The following is a 17,691-nucleotide window of genomic DNA, read 5'->3' on the forward strand; positions in this document are numbered from 1 at the left end:
AGACTCCTGCTGATTTTGTATCTTATCAATATTACCGTAGTTTAAAAGCTAGAGAAACGTGTTTGTAAATGGAAGCACATGCAGTATCGCTATCTGCTGCCGGAACCTTAAAGGGATAGTTCACCCCCAAAATAACCTTTTTTCTATCGATTACACACCCCATGGAGTCTTGAATTCATGGTGATCTTTTTGTTTTTGTCGCTTTCCTATGCCAATAATTTGATGACCGGTGGCGGCTCCGGTAGGAGACTCAAAGTGTCAACTTTGAGTCTCCTACCGAAGACATTAGCATCTTCTCCAGGTCATCAAATTATTGGCTTAGGAATGCGACAAAAACAAAAAAATCCCCATGAATTCAAGGCTTCATGGGGTGTGTAATTGATAGAAAATAAGTCATTTTTTGGGTGAACTATCCCTTTAATAACAATAAAACATAAAATCATAAAGAAAATTAATTCACAGGCTTCTCAGAAACAAATAGAACCGACTTAATGGGAAGGATAACTTTTTCTTTTTTCAATTGTCAATGTGTGACCTCGCCCATAATCTGAGAACCTCTGTCTTAAAGACTTTGAAACGGAGAGTATGACAGAGAGAAATGATAACTTACAGTAACTCCAAAAAATTCAGTTATCACACACGCACGCACGTACGTACGCGCGCGCACACACACACACACAAGCTCACAGTGCGTCGCAATGCGATACGTTGTGGCCTTGTATATCTGCTATTTTGGAATAGACGGAGAATACATGAGGCTAGAAGGTGGATGTAAGAATGTTACATAAATGCTACTATATGTATATTGCTATTAACTATTAAGAAAATATTTAAAGATAAATGCTACTATATGTATATTGCTATTAACACCATAAATGATCAATATTGATAGTAGTTGTGTGTGTGTGCGCGCGCGCGCGCACACGCACACGCACACACACACACACACACACACACACACACACACACAGAAAGAAAGACAGTCGTTAAAATCTGAAGACTAGTACAAGATAGGACGAAAGAGAGCATTGTTTTGTGCACAGCAGCATTATATATGTACTATATCTCACGGCGTCCTTATCATTATGACAAATCTACTGTATTACTTACAGTAGCATAACTAGCACTTAATGGAACAAAATTGATGGATTTAGCATACATGTAAACAACTCTCCCATCTAAACTACAGCAGTGGTTCTCAAATTGTTTTACAATGGAGCTAATCAAAATGTCCAAACACTGACCCAGTTCTGGTTCCTGGTCCACTGTGTAAGAAACGCTAATTATATCTATAATACTGTGAATACCAACTCATCCATTAGAACATCAGTATTATATTATATATTCTATTGCAGGGACAGTGGTTCTCAAACGTATTATGCTGTACCACGACTACTTTTCATGGGGGAATGTTGTTTCATTTTTGTTTGGCACCCCACACTTCATTTATACTGCAACTACAAAGATGAAATAAACAAGAGAATACATCGGCAGCCTTAAACATAAGCATATTTATTAGACAGTAATGCTATGACTCTTCAGAAAAGTGTTTCTGTTTTATAGAATATATCTCTTGCCAGAAGCGTAATAAAAAATAATCATGAAGTGCATTAACAGGCTATGCTTTTCAAAATAAAATAAAACAGACTTAAATGGGAAGGCTACATTAAGGTCCCACCTTATAGTTCTGCCATATGCAATGCATCTGTTTAATGCTTTTTACCTGTAACCAGGTATCTTGTAGTCCCTGTCAAATAGTAAAAAATATATATCAAACAATTCTACAAATCTACAGTTTACAGGTCATGCAGAAGAGCAGAGGTCAGTGTAGAGGTCATACTCTCGATAGGTCAGATAGTTCTTCACTGTGGGCGGGAAGGGAACGGTCGCCATGGCGTCAGGGTTGTTCAGCGTTCGAGGGGACATGTGACCTCGGATAACCAATCGGCACAGGTGCTGCAGGGACCGTGGTTGTCCTGGAATCACAGATATAGACCAATTATTTGTTTACCAACATTGAAACTGGATGCACAGGTTGTTTCATGCAATCAATTCTCAGCCTGTTGTTTCGGGGTGCGCTGGTTTCAGCACCCACTCCCTCTTGTGTGTTGGCTAGTGAGGCGCGTCCTAGCGAGACCTGACAGAATGGGTTTCATTGCGCGCATACTGGTTGCACGCATACTGGTTCTTATCAGTGTGACGTCGTCTGTTAAGGGGTCTATCTATAGGGTATGGGCTGCAAATTTTAATTGAACGAATCGATTTAATTGATTACAATTTGTTTAATAGATCATTCAATTAAATAATCGATTAGTAATCACTATTGTGGGCATGTCATTCTAGGCGAAAAGTAAAACAAATTATAAAGAATAGTCAATCTACAAGCTCACAGTGCGTCGCAATGCGATATATGTTGTGGCCTTGTATATCTGCTATTTTGGAATGACGGAGAAGGTGGATATAAGAATGTTTGCTCTGAAATGCAAAGACATCTAATTGGTTGTGCTGTTTGTCCATCAAGTCAATGAGTTGCACCTGCTCCTAATGAAGCTTTTCTTTTCAATGTCTACTCTAGAGGTGCCGCAGTGGGGCAGACATCCTGGGAAGTCAGATAGTCTTTTGTCAACAATTTAGAAACCTTAATATGCATAATTTATACTCCGTAAGTACATGCTACGGAGCACATGCTGCCCATTGTGTAAGGGGTAGAGAGAGGGAATTGGGAACGAGAGAAGCATTGTGTACTGTGAGGCATGCATCTGCTGTACACCCGTTTTCTTAAATAAAGAGTCGGGGGGGGGGGGGGGATATCGATAGTACCATAAATGATCAATATTGATAGTAGTTGTGTGTGTGTGTGTGTGTGTGTGTGTGTGTGTGTGACACACACACACACACACACACACACACACACAGAAAGAAAGACGTCATTAAAATCTGAAGGCTAGTACAAGATAGGACGAAAGAGAGCATTGTTAATTTGTGCACAGCAGCATTATATACGTACTATATCTCACGGCGTCCTTATCATTATGACAAATCTACTGTATTACAGTGGGGGGGGGGATATCGATAGTGCCATAAATGATCAATATTGATAGTAGTTATGTGAGGGGGATGTGTTCTTACCCAGTATTTCCCATATTTCAGCCCACTCTGTTTTGTTTTCCAGCTGGTGCTGGAGGTCTGGACAGAGCCGGACCTGCCCCACATAGTCCGACAGTATCCTCACCAAGCCACCTATCAGGTCAGCCAGCGACTTCACTGACACAAACTCACAGAACTACCACACACGCGCACGCGCGCACACACACACACACACACACACACACACACACACACACACACACACACACACACACACACACACACACACACACACACACACACACACACACACACACTTACAGAATACATGACCTGGTTCTCAAACTTTAAAAAAAAACAACAATGTATTTATTGCCATTTATCATAAGTTTTCCTCCCACATTACAGAGTAGCAGAACCATCTATTAATACAGGTCCTAAGGATTACCTTCCATAAAATGCACGAACTGTCCCAATATTCCTTGAAAGATAGTAGATCTCCCTTTAATGCAAAAAGTAGATTTCACTAGTGCAAGACAATTTGATAATCCTCTTATTGCCTGATGTCTGGTTTATCTGGGTTTTTCCAAAAGAGTTAACTTTGAGATTACCAGGAAATATGCCCAATATGCACAGCTGTTGGCAGATAGGAATATCCTCGGACATTATCTGGGATGATATACCAAGTACCTCTTTCCAAAACTTCATGATCTCTCTACACTCCGAGGATTCCCCAGACATCCTAACAAGCGCATCATAAATCAAAGATATACTTGACCACGACCATTAGAATAATCTACTATCATCTTTTCCAAAACTGACAGAGATGGCAGTTGGATTGAGATATCTTGGGTTTTGGGTTTTAAGTACTTAACATTTTTATTTGATGGGATATTATACTTCTTGTCAAAAGACAGAAGCACTTCATACATATCTGAGATCTTGGCAACACCCTGGCCCTGTCTGCCCATGATTTAAACCCCCTGTCATGACTCCCGGGTTTAAAATTCTGTGGAGAAAAACGTTAGAGTTTAGTATCTGAACCAAAGTATTGTGTTCTTTACAAAGGGGTTCTTTGTCTTTCTATTTAAATTCTTAAAGGAGTCAGAATATAAATAAAGGTTCAAAGGCAGGGAAGATGTTGTGTTGCACTCTATCTGCACCCAAGATGTACATGATTGATCACATTGCTGCACCCCACTTTGAGAAGCACTGGTCTCTGTATATAGAACAGATATATTGATTGATTGATTCAATGACTGATAGATTGACTGAATCATTATCAGTACTGGGATCGGCTCTGTACTTGTTCAGCTCTTTTTTTCCCTCCCCTCAGTGGTGGAAAAAGTACTCAAATGTTTTACTTAAGTAAAAGTATCAATACTGCACTGTAGAAGTACTCTCTTACAAGTAAAAGTCCGGAAATTCTAAATTTGCTTGAGTAAAAGTACAGAAGTACTGGAATCAAAATGTACTTAAAGTACCAAAAGTAAAAGTACAAAAATGTTTGAAAATAGCCGATCTACAAGCTCACAACGCGTCGCAAAGCGACGCGTTGTGAGCTTGTAGATCTGCTATTTTCAAATAGCCTATGTATAAAATAGGGCTAAAGTGGTTCATGTATGTTTCGTAATATCATAGGGCTAAAGTGGTTCATGTATGTTTCGTAATATCATAATCCATATCTGAAAAGTAACTAGTAACTAAAGTTTTCAAGTAATTGTAGTGTTGTAAAAGTACAATATTTGCCTCTGAGATGTAGTGGAGTAGAAGTAAAAGTATTGGAAATTGGAAATACTCAAGTAAAGTACAAATACCTCAAAATTGTACTTAAGTACAGTACTTGAGTAAATGTACTTAGTTACTTTCCACCACTGCCTCCCCTAAATACCAAATCTCTTCGCTGGAAATAGCTGATCTACAAGCTCACAACACGGCGCATTTTGACAAATTGTGAGCTCGTAGATCTGCTATTTTCAACAAACGTTCCCCCCTAGAATACTAGGGATGCTATGGTTCAAGTGGCTATAGGGTTCCATATATTCTATTCTATGGAGAATTCATAGTACATTTAGAATTGATTTAGGTCAGCTTGCTATAGCTGTGTCTGTATGCAGTAACTCAGTGGCCTTGTGGTTAGAGTGTCCGCCCTGAGATTGGGAAGGTCATACCAAAGACACAAAAAAACGGGACCCAGTGCCTCCCTGCTTGGCACTCAGCATCAAGGGTTGGATTGGGGGTGAGTCCCTGCGACATACTAGCGTCATGTCCAGGGGGTGTACTTGTACATCAAGCCACCTCACGCTACAGAAACAGGAGATAGGCTCCTGCCCAGTGGTGGAAAAAGTACTCAAATGTTTTACTTAAGTAAAAGTATCAATACTGCAATTTCGAAGTACTCTGTTACAAGTGAAAGTCCGGAATTAAAAATTTACTTGAGTAAAAGTACAAAAGTATTGGTATCAAAATGTACTTAAAGTACCAAAAGTAAAAGTACTAAAATATTTGAAAACAGCAGATCTACAAGCTCACAACGCGTCGCGCTGCGACGCGTTGTGAGCTTGTAGGTCGGCTATTTTCAAATAGCCTCGGTATAAAATAGGGCTAAAGTGGTTCATGTATGTTTCATTATCTCATAATTTACATCTGAATAGTAACTAGTAACTAAAGTTTTCAAATAATTTTTGTGGAGTAAAAGTACAATATTTGCCTCTGAGATGTAGTGGAGTAGAAGTACAAGTATTGGAAATTGGAAATACTCAAGTAAAGTACAAATACCTCAAAATTGTACTTAAGTACAGTACTTAAGTAAATGTACTTAGTTACTTTCCACCACTGCTCCTGCCCCTATGGGTCACATGGTTCGGCAAGGCTTACTTATACATTAATGTTGATTAATTGCCGAATGGATTGACTGATTGGATCTACATACAGTGATGGTGTCAGGCTCACTGTAGATCTGGTAGGCCTGGTTATGACACTCCACCCACGAAGGGTCTGTTTCCTCACTGTCACCATGGCAACACTGGAAACACCTGTCACAAAAGGATGGAGTATACAGGTCAAAGTCATTATATATGAAAGTGTGTGACTTTCACCCTGGTCACACGTTGAACTTACACTGCGTTCACATTAGCAGTGACAAAGCGCCGGGCTACAAGTCATTGTCAATGGAAGCCGTCGACAGGAAGATGCAAAGTAAGTGACACTTATTTATTTATTAAATTTTCCAATTTGGTTACTTTTGTACACTGAGAGTTAAATTGACTGTGTAGGTGTTATAAGTTTGTGAGAGTGGTATCCGTGGTCGTGTAGGTGTTATAAAAATGAAAATCTAAAGACTATCTTAATAGGAAACCAACGTTTCGACCTGACACAGAGGTCACATTAAAATAATCTTTTGCATCGTGGCTATATGCGCTGTGCGATGTCTCTTTAAATGTGTATACCTTTGCACTGTGGTCAGCAGCACCTCAGCACTACTGGTGTGCGCCCTTCCAGCCTGTCTTGTGTATAGGTGTTATAAACATACTTGTGAGCGTGGTATCCGTGGTTGAGCAGCAGTCGCAGCATGACGGGGTCTCTGAGGCAGTACTGCAGGGCCGTGGGGAACGTGGTGTTACTGAGCACACTGAAATAACAGTTCACATCCGCTCCGTACGACAGCAAGAGACGCACAAAATCATACCTGGAGAGACACAGACATACACGCACCCCCCCCCACACACACACACACACAGACACACACACAGTGTGATTGTGTTTGTAGATCAGCTATTTTGGGTGTGTAATATTTTTATAACCATCAAACAACCATTTCCCTTGTGAGGACCAGGAACATTTTCCTCACAATGTCTATTTCTCAAATTCTACTATACTTGTGGGGACATTTGGCCCTCATAAGTATATACACACACACACAGACACACACACACACACACACACACACACACACACACACACACACACACACACACACACACACACACACACACACGCAGAGAGATACCTCTTTGCTCGTATAGCCACCAGTATGCATGGTATAGGATCCAGGTCAGTCCGGCTGCCAGCTGCCAGTAGCATCTCGGTACAGGTCACATCTTCGTTCGATACAGCAAAGGACAGAGCACTCCTCCTCAGGTCTGCATAGTTCTCTGATAAAACACACTGTGAGTTGTGTGTGTGTGTGTGTGTGTGTGTGTGTGTGTGTGTGTGTGTGTGTGTGTGTGTGTGTGTGTGTGTGTGTGTGTGTGTGTGTGTGTGTGTGTGTGTGTGTGTGTGTGTGTGTGTGTGTGTGTGTGTGTGTGTGTGTGTGTGTGTGTGTGTGTGTGTGTGTGTGTGCGTGCGCGCGTGCGTGCGCGCGTGCACTGTTTAGGATGCCGGTGGTCTTCTTTTTAATGTGGCTCCAACGCATCAAACAGAGCCAATGAAATAAACAAACGATGGGAATAATACCGCAGCTCCTTGATCAGATCAGCAGGTGAAACTCTCCTTGCTCATAGCGATCTCACAACGGACCCACTATTTACTTTAAATGTTTGTGTTCAACAGGTGAGAGAAGGGTACCAGCAAGAGTGAGAGGCAAGATGTATCGGACGGTATAGTGAGACCAGCCATGCTGTACGGCTTGGAAGCGGTGGTAATGACAGGAGGCGCAGCTGGAGGTGGCAGAATTAAGGACGCTACGATTCTCATTAGGAGTGACAAGGAAGGACATGACTACATTAGAGGATCAGCCCAGGTCAGAAGATTTGGGGGTAAAGCAAGAAAGGCGAGGTTGAGATGCTTTGGACATGTGAAAAGGATCGGGATGAGAGGTACTGTACATTGGGAGAAGGATGCTGAAGTGCCAGGTAAGAGGAGGAGAAGAGGAGGGCCAAAGAGGAGGTTCATATGCGGTGAGAGACGACATGCAGGTGGCAGGGGTCACAGAGGAAAACACAGAAAACATTATCCGCTGTGGCGACCCGGATGGGAATTAGCCGAAAGAAGAAGAAGATGTGAGAGGACCATTGTGACCACACAATCATCCTCACTGCTTGATGACTGTGTTGTTTTGGTGTTGCAATCCTGCAACCTAATTGAAGCCCGACCCCGCCAGCCTGTATGTATGCAGACTACAAACTCAGCGCAAAGCAATGTCCAATTGTCTTTCAAACTTGCAACAAAAATCGCTCTGGCAAGGCAACCATTTACTTTTCCACCTTTACATGTGTCTCCACTTCTCATAATCACAAAATGTTTGCAATTTTTCCCCTATATTTTACCCTGTAAGCGGCGCGCATGCGCAAACAGGTTTACAGGTTTTCCTTTTGCCACCGAGGGGATTGTACTCAGATCTTCTACTGCGCACGCGACGGACTCGCACAGCAAACGCAGGCCAGTAGTAGTTGCACAGTCAACACACAATTTTAAGTGCAGAAGACATGCAAGGAAAGCCACAACGTTATGCGAGACGTTGTGTGTGCACAAGCCTGTATGCAAGTTTTTATTGGACTTTGTGAGGATCATTCCTAAATGAGCCCGAGGCAGCCGTGGGACATAACGTGTCGCGTGTTACATCGCATTTGGTTACCTATCGAATTCTGTTTATGTCCGTTGTGTCCTACCATCACTGCAATGATGGCAGGTCACAGAATCGGACGTAACACATGCTGGTGTATCACTGTACCATCTCTGCGGCGGTGACAAAATAATGTATACTGGACAGCATTTTCGTGCTATACCACGACCTGGGTATACATGAAAATAACAGAGATGAAAAGATGTAGCTGCCAAGGTCTTTGCACACAGTTATAGATATAATGGAAAACCTTTTTTTCCCCATCAGCTGTGTGTGTGTGTGTGTGTGTGTGTGCGTGTGCGTGTGCGTGTGCGTGTGCGTGTGCATGCGTGCATGCGTGTGTGTGTGCGTGCATGCATGCATGCATGTGTGTGTACCAGAGGTGTTATCGTCCAGCAAGGCGTTCACATCGAATCCATTGTCTATGAGCAGCTGCAGACACATGGCATGTTCTCCGTCTGCTGCAGAGTGGACCGGACTCTGTCCTGACTCCCGGATCGCTCTCTTGGCGGTCAGAGGAATCAGTGTCCTCAGAGCTCTGTGGGGGACAGACGGCCACATACGGACGGACGGGCGGACGGACGGACAAACAACAGATGGACGGAGGGACATGGAGAGGGAGACAAGCAGAGGACACTCAAGTGTGACATCTGTTTGCAGAGAGGACCACACTCTGCCCTGACAGAGGAAAATGTTTCAAGGGAGAGTTCACCCAAAAAATGACTTATTTTCTATCAATTGCACACCCTATGAAGCCTTGAATCCATGGATTCTTTTTTGTTTTTGTTGCATTCCTAAGCTAATAATTTGATTCCCATCTCCTACCGGCTAATGTATCCGGTAGGAGACACAAAGTAGATTATTTGTGTCTCCTACCGGAAATACACACGGTCATCAAATTATTGTCCTAGGAATGCCACAAAAACAAAAATAAATCCATGAAATCAAGGCTTCATGGGGTGTGTAATTGATAGAAAATAAGTATTTTTTGGGGTGAACTCCTCCTTTAATAGAGGACTCAGGACTCTTAGAGAGAGAGAGAGAGAGAGAGAGAGAGAGAGAGAGAGGGAGAGATACTGTAGGAAGGAGAGGGAGGGATAGAGAGAGAGAGAGAGAGAGAGAGAGGGTAGAGATACCGTAGGAGAGAGCGGAGGAGGAGATGAAAGAGGAAAATTGTGAAGCTTAATAGTGAAGAGGGAATCTCTGTTTATGCTGGACATTTTAAACTGACAGAGGGAAAGATTTCATAGTGGGGAATTTTCCCTTCCCCTGGAGGATTGTGCAGTTTATATACAGGTATATGCTAGTTTTTTTCCTTTCTTTCTTTCTTTTTCCTCTCTTTTTTTCTCACCCCCCCCCCTCCTCTCTCTCTATTGTTCATTATAACCCAGCAGCATGTGATGGTAGTAGCAGCGTGACTCACAGATAGTGGCCCTCGTATGCAGCTCTCTGTACGGGCAGCCGGATGCCGCTGCTGGCCACGTTGGGGTCAGCTCCATGGCTGAGCAGCAGCTCTATGCAGTCCAGGTGTCCTGCCCCGGCTGCGTCGTACAGAACCGTGTCTCCATTTTTAGCCTTGGCATTCACATTACCCCCTAGTGGCGGACATGGGCAGAGGCGTCATTTCAGAAGAAATACGGGGTGGCAAAAATACGTAATACCTCTTAAGCCCCATTTACAAAACAGTGAAGATAGCGGAGCGGATCTTGTAGATCTGCTATTTTAATTTCAGAAAATCCTTTGAATTTGGAATAATTTAAATGTTTAATTATTTATAATATATTATCAAAAAGAAAATAGTAATTGTGCTTTTGCATACTTCAGTATTTTTTAAAAGAGCAAGTTATCCAGTACTTTAACTCAAGTACAAATTTGACTGAGCAACTTTCACTTTGACCAGGAGTATCTATCTATACTTTGACTCAAGTACTACGTCCATGGTGTTGGGGTGTCCTACTGACCGTGCTTTATGAGTACGTCCATGGTGTCTGGGTGTCCGTGCTCTGCAGCTATGACCAGAGGAGTCACTCCATGGCTGGCTGCAGACGTCACCTTTCCTCCATGTCTCAACAGCATCTCCATGATGGACGGATTGCCCACCTGGACACACACAGGACAGGAGGACAGCAGGAACGGACAGAGGGAGGGAGGAGAGGACAGGAATGCAGCAAAGCAAGGAACTAATTAAGGTAGGAATTAAGGAAGAGTGAAATATAGGAATATCGGTCCGGTTTGAAATTTCCCGGCGACCCCTTGGGTCAGTCCACACCGAATCGATGCAGCTCCACTACACTGTAACATCCTGAGTTTTAATTTAACGCTGAATGTACAAAATTACGGATCCGTAAGGAACTGTCCGTTCATACAGTCTCTGGTATACAACACATGGATACATGAACACTTTGGATTTTACTGTGTAGAATCCAGTAGGATTGCATCACACATTGATACATTCGCCCTGGTCACGTGATTCCAATCACCTTAGCAGCCTCGTGGGTGGCCGTCCATTTGATTAGACACACCTGCTCCACGATGGCCCCGCCCAAGATGAGACTTTGAACCATCTCATAGAACTTCTGTCTCACGGCTAGACGGACAGACAGACAGACAGACAGACAGAGATGCAGAGAGACCACCGAATTGCATGATGGGTATACGAATCAGAGAAGGTGTGTCTCACGCATTATTCTTTTCTACAGCCTCATGCTGCCCTGTGGTGTCAGTGTTACCTAACAGCAGTGGAGTTTCATTCTTGCCGTTGGGGCTGTGAGGTGAAGCTCCGCGCTGCAGCAGCAGTCTGACGTTCTCCAGCAGGCCAGCGGACGCGGCCAGCGTCAGCACCGTCTCTCCATCACAGGTCGGTTCCTCCAGGGTCAGATCATTAGAGATCCACACTGACACACACACACGCGCACACATACGCTCGCTTTTTAGATAGCATGTGATTTAGACAGATTCATTGTTTACCAGGTATCCTATAGTTTCAATGTACAGATTCTTATTTTCATAGTGTATTGTTTAGACTGATGCTAGGTTCTTGGTTTACCTGTGATCCTAGTTTACTGACGCATGCACTCTCTGCATTCTAGGTGTTTACCTTGCTTATTGTAAGTCGCTCTGAATAAGAGCGTTTGCTAAATGCCTAAATTGTACACGCACCCATTCACGCACGCACATGCATGTGTGCCAGCACGCACGCACACACGCACACACACACACACACACACACACACACACACACACACACACACACACACACACACACAAACACACCACAAAGGTTGCTTTAGGTCGGTAGTTACTGGTTTTGGGCCTGGCCTTAGTTTTGTTAGACAAAGACCGGGAAATATAAATCCCTCCGAACATCTTGCTGGTAAAAGAACCCACGGCAATTTATTATTATCACCGCAAATCACATTCATCTTCTCTCTCTCTCTCTCTCTCTCTCTCTCTCTCTCTCTCTCTCTCTCTGTCTCTCTCTCTCTCTCTCTCTCTCTCTCTCTCTCTCACACACAAACACACACACATCACAGACACTTTCGCACAAGAGGGCAATACACAGCAAGATGAAGAAATTGGTATGTATGAGAAGTAAATGAAAACAATGTCAAATGCACGCTTTGCAACGCCAAGTTGTTCTACCGCAAATCAATAAGCGAAATGCACGCACGTTTGAAGATGAAGCATCCCACAGAGATGCCTCAAGACACACATCACAACAGCTGTCAGTGTCACTAGGCAAGGCACGGCAAAGCATTTGCTTTACATAGAACATTCACGTCACCTATAGCGTTGTGTTCAGGTGAAACCGTGACACAATCACAAAGATACTGTAGATGATTCTCAACCTGTGGTCCGGGGCGCACTTGGTGGGCCGTGAGGATATTGCAAGTGGGCCACCCAAATAATTCCAGATAAAATAACATTAAGAACATTTTAAAAGAAAATGTGATACCTATAAATAGAAACTTAAAGTGTACTACGTTAGTTCCATTGATCCAACAATCGATTGATTCATCATTAAAATAAACACGCTCTGAAAAAGCACGCAGTCTACTCATCTGACCACTTTACACGGCAGCCGCGTTAAAGGTTTCATGACGTTCAGTTTTAACACACATTAAAAGTCTTTGTCATGGTCCTTCAAACGTGTATAGAAAGTTTTAACAAAAAAATCCACTCCATTGATCCATGGCAGGTGTTTTTCTCTCACATTTCTAAAGCCTTTTCAACTGCAATGAAAAAAGAAATCTTTGCCTGCGGGTGTCGCTGCTGAGGGATTTTGCCTGTCAATCATCGCCTCTGCTCCGCCCCCCCCCCCAAAGGAAAGGATAGGGGAGGGGAGGGGCGAGGAGGAGAGTGGGCGGGATTAATGGCCTGTGACTTCACTGCCGAAGGGCCAAGCTCAGATTACTTTTCAGCCTAATTATTCAGAAAACCCCAGACCACAGAAAATCCACTGAATGTTCAAAGTTCAGATTTTGTGGGTGTAATTGAGGTCATAAAACCCCCCAAAAAAACATACAAAATAAAAAAAGTGAAAATGAATGTTATAGAACCTTTAAGTGGTCAGATGGGTAGACTGCGAACGCTTTCAAGACTTCTTAATGGGCCCTGATACAGAAAAGGTTGAGAACCACTGCTGTACTGTAGATATACTGTATGGGATACCAAGTCCCATCCATAAAATGTTACCGCTAAACGTACAAAATCTCCACAAAAGCTTAATCAAATGTCCCAAAGCTGGCTCTAAAAGACACATGGATGGCACTCACCAATGAATATTATGTCACCACATGACTTGTGAGTAGCCTATCATTTGATTTATTGTTGGCCAGTTGAGGCATTCAGCGTTATGAAGGATTATTCTGAAGTACCTATTTTTGTGCATGCTGTAGGCTTCCCTTTCATTGCGTGTTATTCTGAAGAACATCTGTTCTGATGAACTTACTTTGTTGAGTAATCCTTACACACGCAGCCATGCACACGAAATGCATGATTGTAATGTAGCTAATGAATCCGCTTGTAGGCCTACAAGATGAAGCTGTTACGCTATATTACATTTATATACCTCTTTTTATGTTCAAATAATTTTCAATCCAAAATATACTGCTGCAACTGTGGTTAGGCCACATGTATGCACCTGCTTGTCGTTCATGCATTATAAAAAACTGTAATTGTTCCCATCCATCTTCAACCGCTTATCTGGAGTCAGGTTGCGGGGGCAACTTCATCCTGGGGGATCCCAAGGCGTTCCAAGGCCAGTGTGGAGATATAATCCTCCCATCTGGTCCTTGGTCTGCCACGGGAGTAGTCCTATAGTGCGGCGGGTGTTACCAAAACCTACCGCTAGGGGATATGGTGGCGCTGTTGCAACTGCATTCTTGACATTTCGTGCATACCTAATGAATAATTTATTAAAACATAATTAGCGCTCCGACCTCGACAATCAGGCGATGTCTTTGGCGCAGTCGGTAGCGCTGTCGCCTCACAGCTAGAAGGTCCTGGGTTCGATTCCTGCAGGGGGCGCTGTGGGCGCTGGGGTGTGTTCTCTCCTCCGCGTCATCAGTGTCCATACCCTAGGTGGGGTTGGCGAAAGGGCCTCTGTGTGGAGTTTGCATGTTCTCCCCGTGTCTCCTACCCATATCTATCTATCTATCTATCTATCTATCTATCTATCTATCTATCTATCTATCTATCTATCTATCTATCTATCTATCTATCTATCTATCTATCTATCTATCTATCTATCTATCTATCTATCTGCAATTTAATTAATCCTAGATTTCATAATAAACATTATTAGGTTTTGTATTCCCACTCTCTCTCTCTGTCTATTTCTCTTTCTCTGTATGTTAATCAGCTTCATCTCAAGCAGTGGTCTTGAGCTGAGGGGGACTTTGGGGGATACCATCTCTTTAATCTTTAATGATCTCCTTAAATTATGTTGGTGACATGGGGAGGGGTGATAAAGTGCAATGAGGCAGGATACCACCTATAGGGGCCCTAATCTTTTCATCTCTCTGGCCGTAACGGTGCCTGTTTTCTTATAATTTTATGACCCACTGGTTGAGACAATGAGGTCATAATTCTAGCTGCCTTCCCATGGCTGTACCATTGATCTTTTCCCCCTGATATGTTTTCACACCTATCAAAGATATATCATGTGATATCAGAGCCACAGGGTGGTAAAGTCTGGTTGCCTGTGTGTTGCCTGTGAATAATATGACCCACTGTCTGTGGCAGAGGGGTCGTAAATAAGAGGTATCCCCTACAGCTGTGTGCCCCCCAACCAAAGTGCGAAATCCTGCTTCAGGAACACGTTATTCCACCAGTTCCTTTCCCCTCCATCAGGCGTCCCCGGCTGACCAGGGGGAGGCAGTATAGAGACCAGGATTACTGCATGTGTTTTGTGAGGGCACCTACCCTAGGGGACACAGGGGCTCCTCAACATACTCCACACAGAAAGGCTCCGGTCTATCTAAGCTATCCATCTATCCATCTATCCATCTATCCATCTGGGACAGGTCGATTTTTAAAGAAGGGTACCCCTGGAGAAAATGTATGTGCCCTGATCTAAAATGCCATGACCCTCCCTTTGACAAAAAAAAAGTAACCCTCCCCGCCTAGAAGTGTCACGATATATTGTGTCACGATATAGCCTATCGTGGTATTAAATTGTGATGATAGGTATTGTCATGATGTCATACTGTATCGTAATATTTTTTTAATTGTTTTTTTTTGCCGGTGAAAGTTAGGAGTTTTTACTGTATGATATGAAATGTAAAGCTTATCATAATCATAGTCATTATTAATCATGTCCTCCATCATATTCAAGGTATTTTGGAGAGAAATGAAACAGACTCCAGTCACTTTCAGTTTAAAGCACTGCAGAGGGGAGGTGTTATGGGTCAGCTGATGCTCGTTGACGCTCGTTAATGTGACATGCATCTGCACTCTCAAATAGGCCTACATCTAATCTAAGATTGTTTACAGAGTATTATACTGTATCTGGTATTATAGATTTTTTTTTAGCTGTTGGAAATAACTAGGCTGCACTTGGTTGGTAAAGTCCAGACGACAAAAATATGAGGTTTGTGGAATTTATAGTTATGCAGTCTCATATTATATTATATTTGTTATATTAGTGTCTATCTGTCCTCTGAAACAATGGGTTTATTGTTAGTGAGAACTTCACTTCTCCATTAAGCTTGCACAAATGTATTTATTTGTGTATACAAAGCACTTTGTAATTGTTTTTAACTTGCTTTATAACGTTATTTTAAACTAAAGATGATGGCCAATGTTGATGATGCATGAGAAAAGAACATTAATAATATATCATATCGATATCATGCCCAACATCATGTAACGTATTGTGAAATTATTGACACCCCTAACCCTCCCCATCAAATACAACATGACATTTAAAACTGATATGTCCAATGTTTTGCTTTCCACATTGATTAGAACATTGCTGTAGTCAGTCTTGCTAAATGCACAGTGTATCTGTTGTAGTGGTAGCAGAATGGATAGTGTTCTCATCATTCTAACATGTGGGAAACCCATTGAATCCTGGTCAGATTGAAGAAAGTTGAATATTTGGTAACCAGTAGTTTAAAACTTTGGTCACTCTGCCCTTTTAATTATCAACTACAGTGACTACAACTACACTGTTGCCTACATAAAACAAATTAGGCTATCAATTATGGCCTGATGCTTCAGGTTTTACTTGTGGAGCTAGGCATCTATACACAACTGTCCATATAGATCCACATTAATCACATGCACAGAATTACTTAAAATGATTATGACTATCCAGTTATAGTAGGCCTATTTATAATGCATCTCTCCAATAACGCCTGTTGAAGTTTTGCTTAATTGTTCAACCACCATCGTTAAGACGCTGAATAGATTTGACTGGGTCGTTCACACTCGCTGTGCGTTGATGGCTTGTTAACGACCGTCATTGATTCTAAATAGACAAGGTGTTAATTGATTTGAATTCCTCCTTTGAAATAGAGAGGGGTCATTGACCACTGTTCTGCTGTACTAAAAAAGGTATATAAAAAACTAGCTCCATAAAAAACCTCTCACTCCGCTATACAGCTCCGAGATGAGGTTCTATGTCGTTACCTTCCAGAATCGGGTATACGTCCGCCAAGGCGGAAAACCCCCCTACGTCCGCTGCCAGTACTGCTCCCGGTTTGGCTACAATGGGAAACATGGCCACAGGCTGACTAAATAAGCGATTTAAACGGGTAGTTTCGCTCCGTTCCTAAAATTTTCCATTCCGTTCCAAACTTTAAACATCCGTGCGGCTTGGAATCTACCATTAGTTTTGGGATACGACGTATACAAAAGGGTAAACAGCGGAGCCTTGGCGGACGTATACCCGATTCTGGAAGGTAACGACATAGAACCTCATCTCGGAGCTGTATAGCGGAGTGAGAGGTTCTTTATGGAGCTAATAAAAAACGGACTATTTTATCAATTCAAAATTGCATGACCCTCCCTTGGATTCAAAGTAAAATTAGCTGACCCTCCCTTGGACCAAAATTAGAAAGGCATGACCCTCCCCTATTTTCCTCCATGCCCCTCCTTCTGTAAATTTTGACTGGTCCCTAACTAGTATCTTGTTTTTAAAAATCACACCCTGTGTGAAGTGGGCGGTGTGGTCATCACAGTGGTCATCACAGTGATGGAAGCTCACTTAAAAAAAATGTGTTTTTTTTAAGTGCATAGTCCTATTTATAGGTTATTAATTTCATCATGTGTCTCGCTAGCCAATCACAGTGCTGAATAGAGTCAGCCAATCACAGTACAGCTAGGGGTGTACTAATGCTAGGGGTGTACTAATTATGAGCCAATCACAGTACAGCGAAGGGTGTACTAATGAGGTGTCCCAACCCCACTTATAGGGGCGGCTACACCGCCCAATAAAGTATTGGTAACAAAAACTGATTTAAAATAACTTTGGCACAACCCCGATCTCATGGGTTAACTTTTTAAATTACATTAAAATCTGTGGGGCTTCAGTG

General features: G+C 42.6%; 1 protein-coding gene across 1 annotated transcript in view; it reads right to left on the reverse strand.

Moving 5' to 3' along the window:
- Nucleotides 1–1,478: 1,478 nt before the first annotated feature.
- asb15b (ankyrin repeat and SOCS box containing 15b) overlaps nucleotides 1,479–17,691 on the reverse strand; it is a gene marked incomplete at its 5' end in the record, with an annotated part of 46,439 nt that continues 30,226 nt past the window's right edge. Inside the window, 10 exons of the mRNA XM_080420605.1 lie at nucleotides 1,479–1,976; nucleotides 3,130–3,283; nucleotides 6,020–6,122; nucleotides 6,620–6,775; nucleotides 7,097–7,241; nucleotides 9,028–9,188; nucleotides 10,074–10,245; nucleotides 10,612–10,750; nucleotides 11,131–11,237; nucleotides 11,380–11,544. Coding sequence (XP_080276731.1) covers nucleotides 1,804–1,976; nucleotides 3,130–3,283; nucleotides 6,020–6,122; nucleotides 6,620–6,775; nucleotides 7,097–7,241; nucleotides 9,028–9,188; nucleotides 10,074–10,245; nucleotides 10,612–10,750; nucleotides 11,131–11,237; nucleotides 11,380–11,544 — 1,475 coding nt within the window. The 3' untranslated portion in view covers nucleotides 1,479–1,803. The remainder of the gene's footprint in view (nucleotides 1,977–3,129; nucleotides 3,284–6,019; nucleotides 6,123–6,619; nucleotides 6,776–7,096; nucleotides 7,242–9,027; nucleotides 9,189–10,073; nucleotides 10,246–10,611; nucleotides 10,751–11,130; nucleotides 11,238–11,379; nucleotides 11,545–17,691) is intronic.

Source organism: Gymnoscopelus braueri, assembly GCF_963280865.1.
Source record: "Gymnoscopelus braueri genome assembly, chromosome: 23".
In the NCBI taxonomy this organism is placed as follows: Eukaryota; Metazoa; Chordata; class Actinopteri; order Myctophiformes; family Myctophidae; genus Gymnoscopelus; species Gymnoscopelus braueri.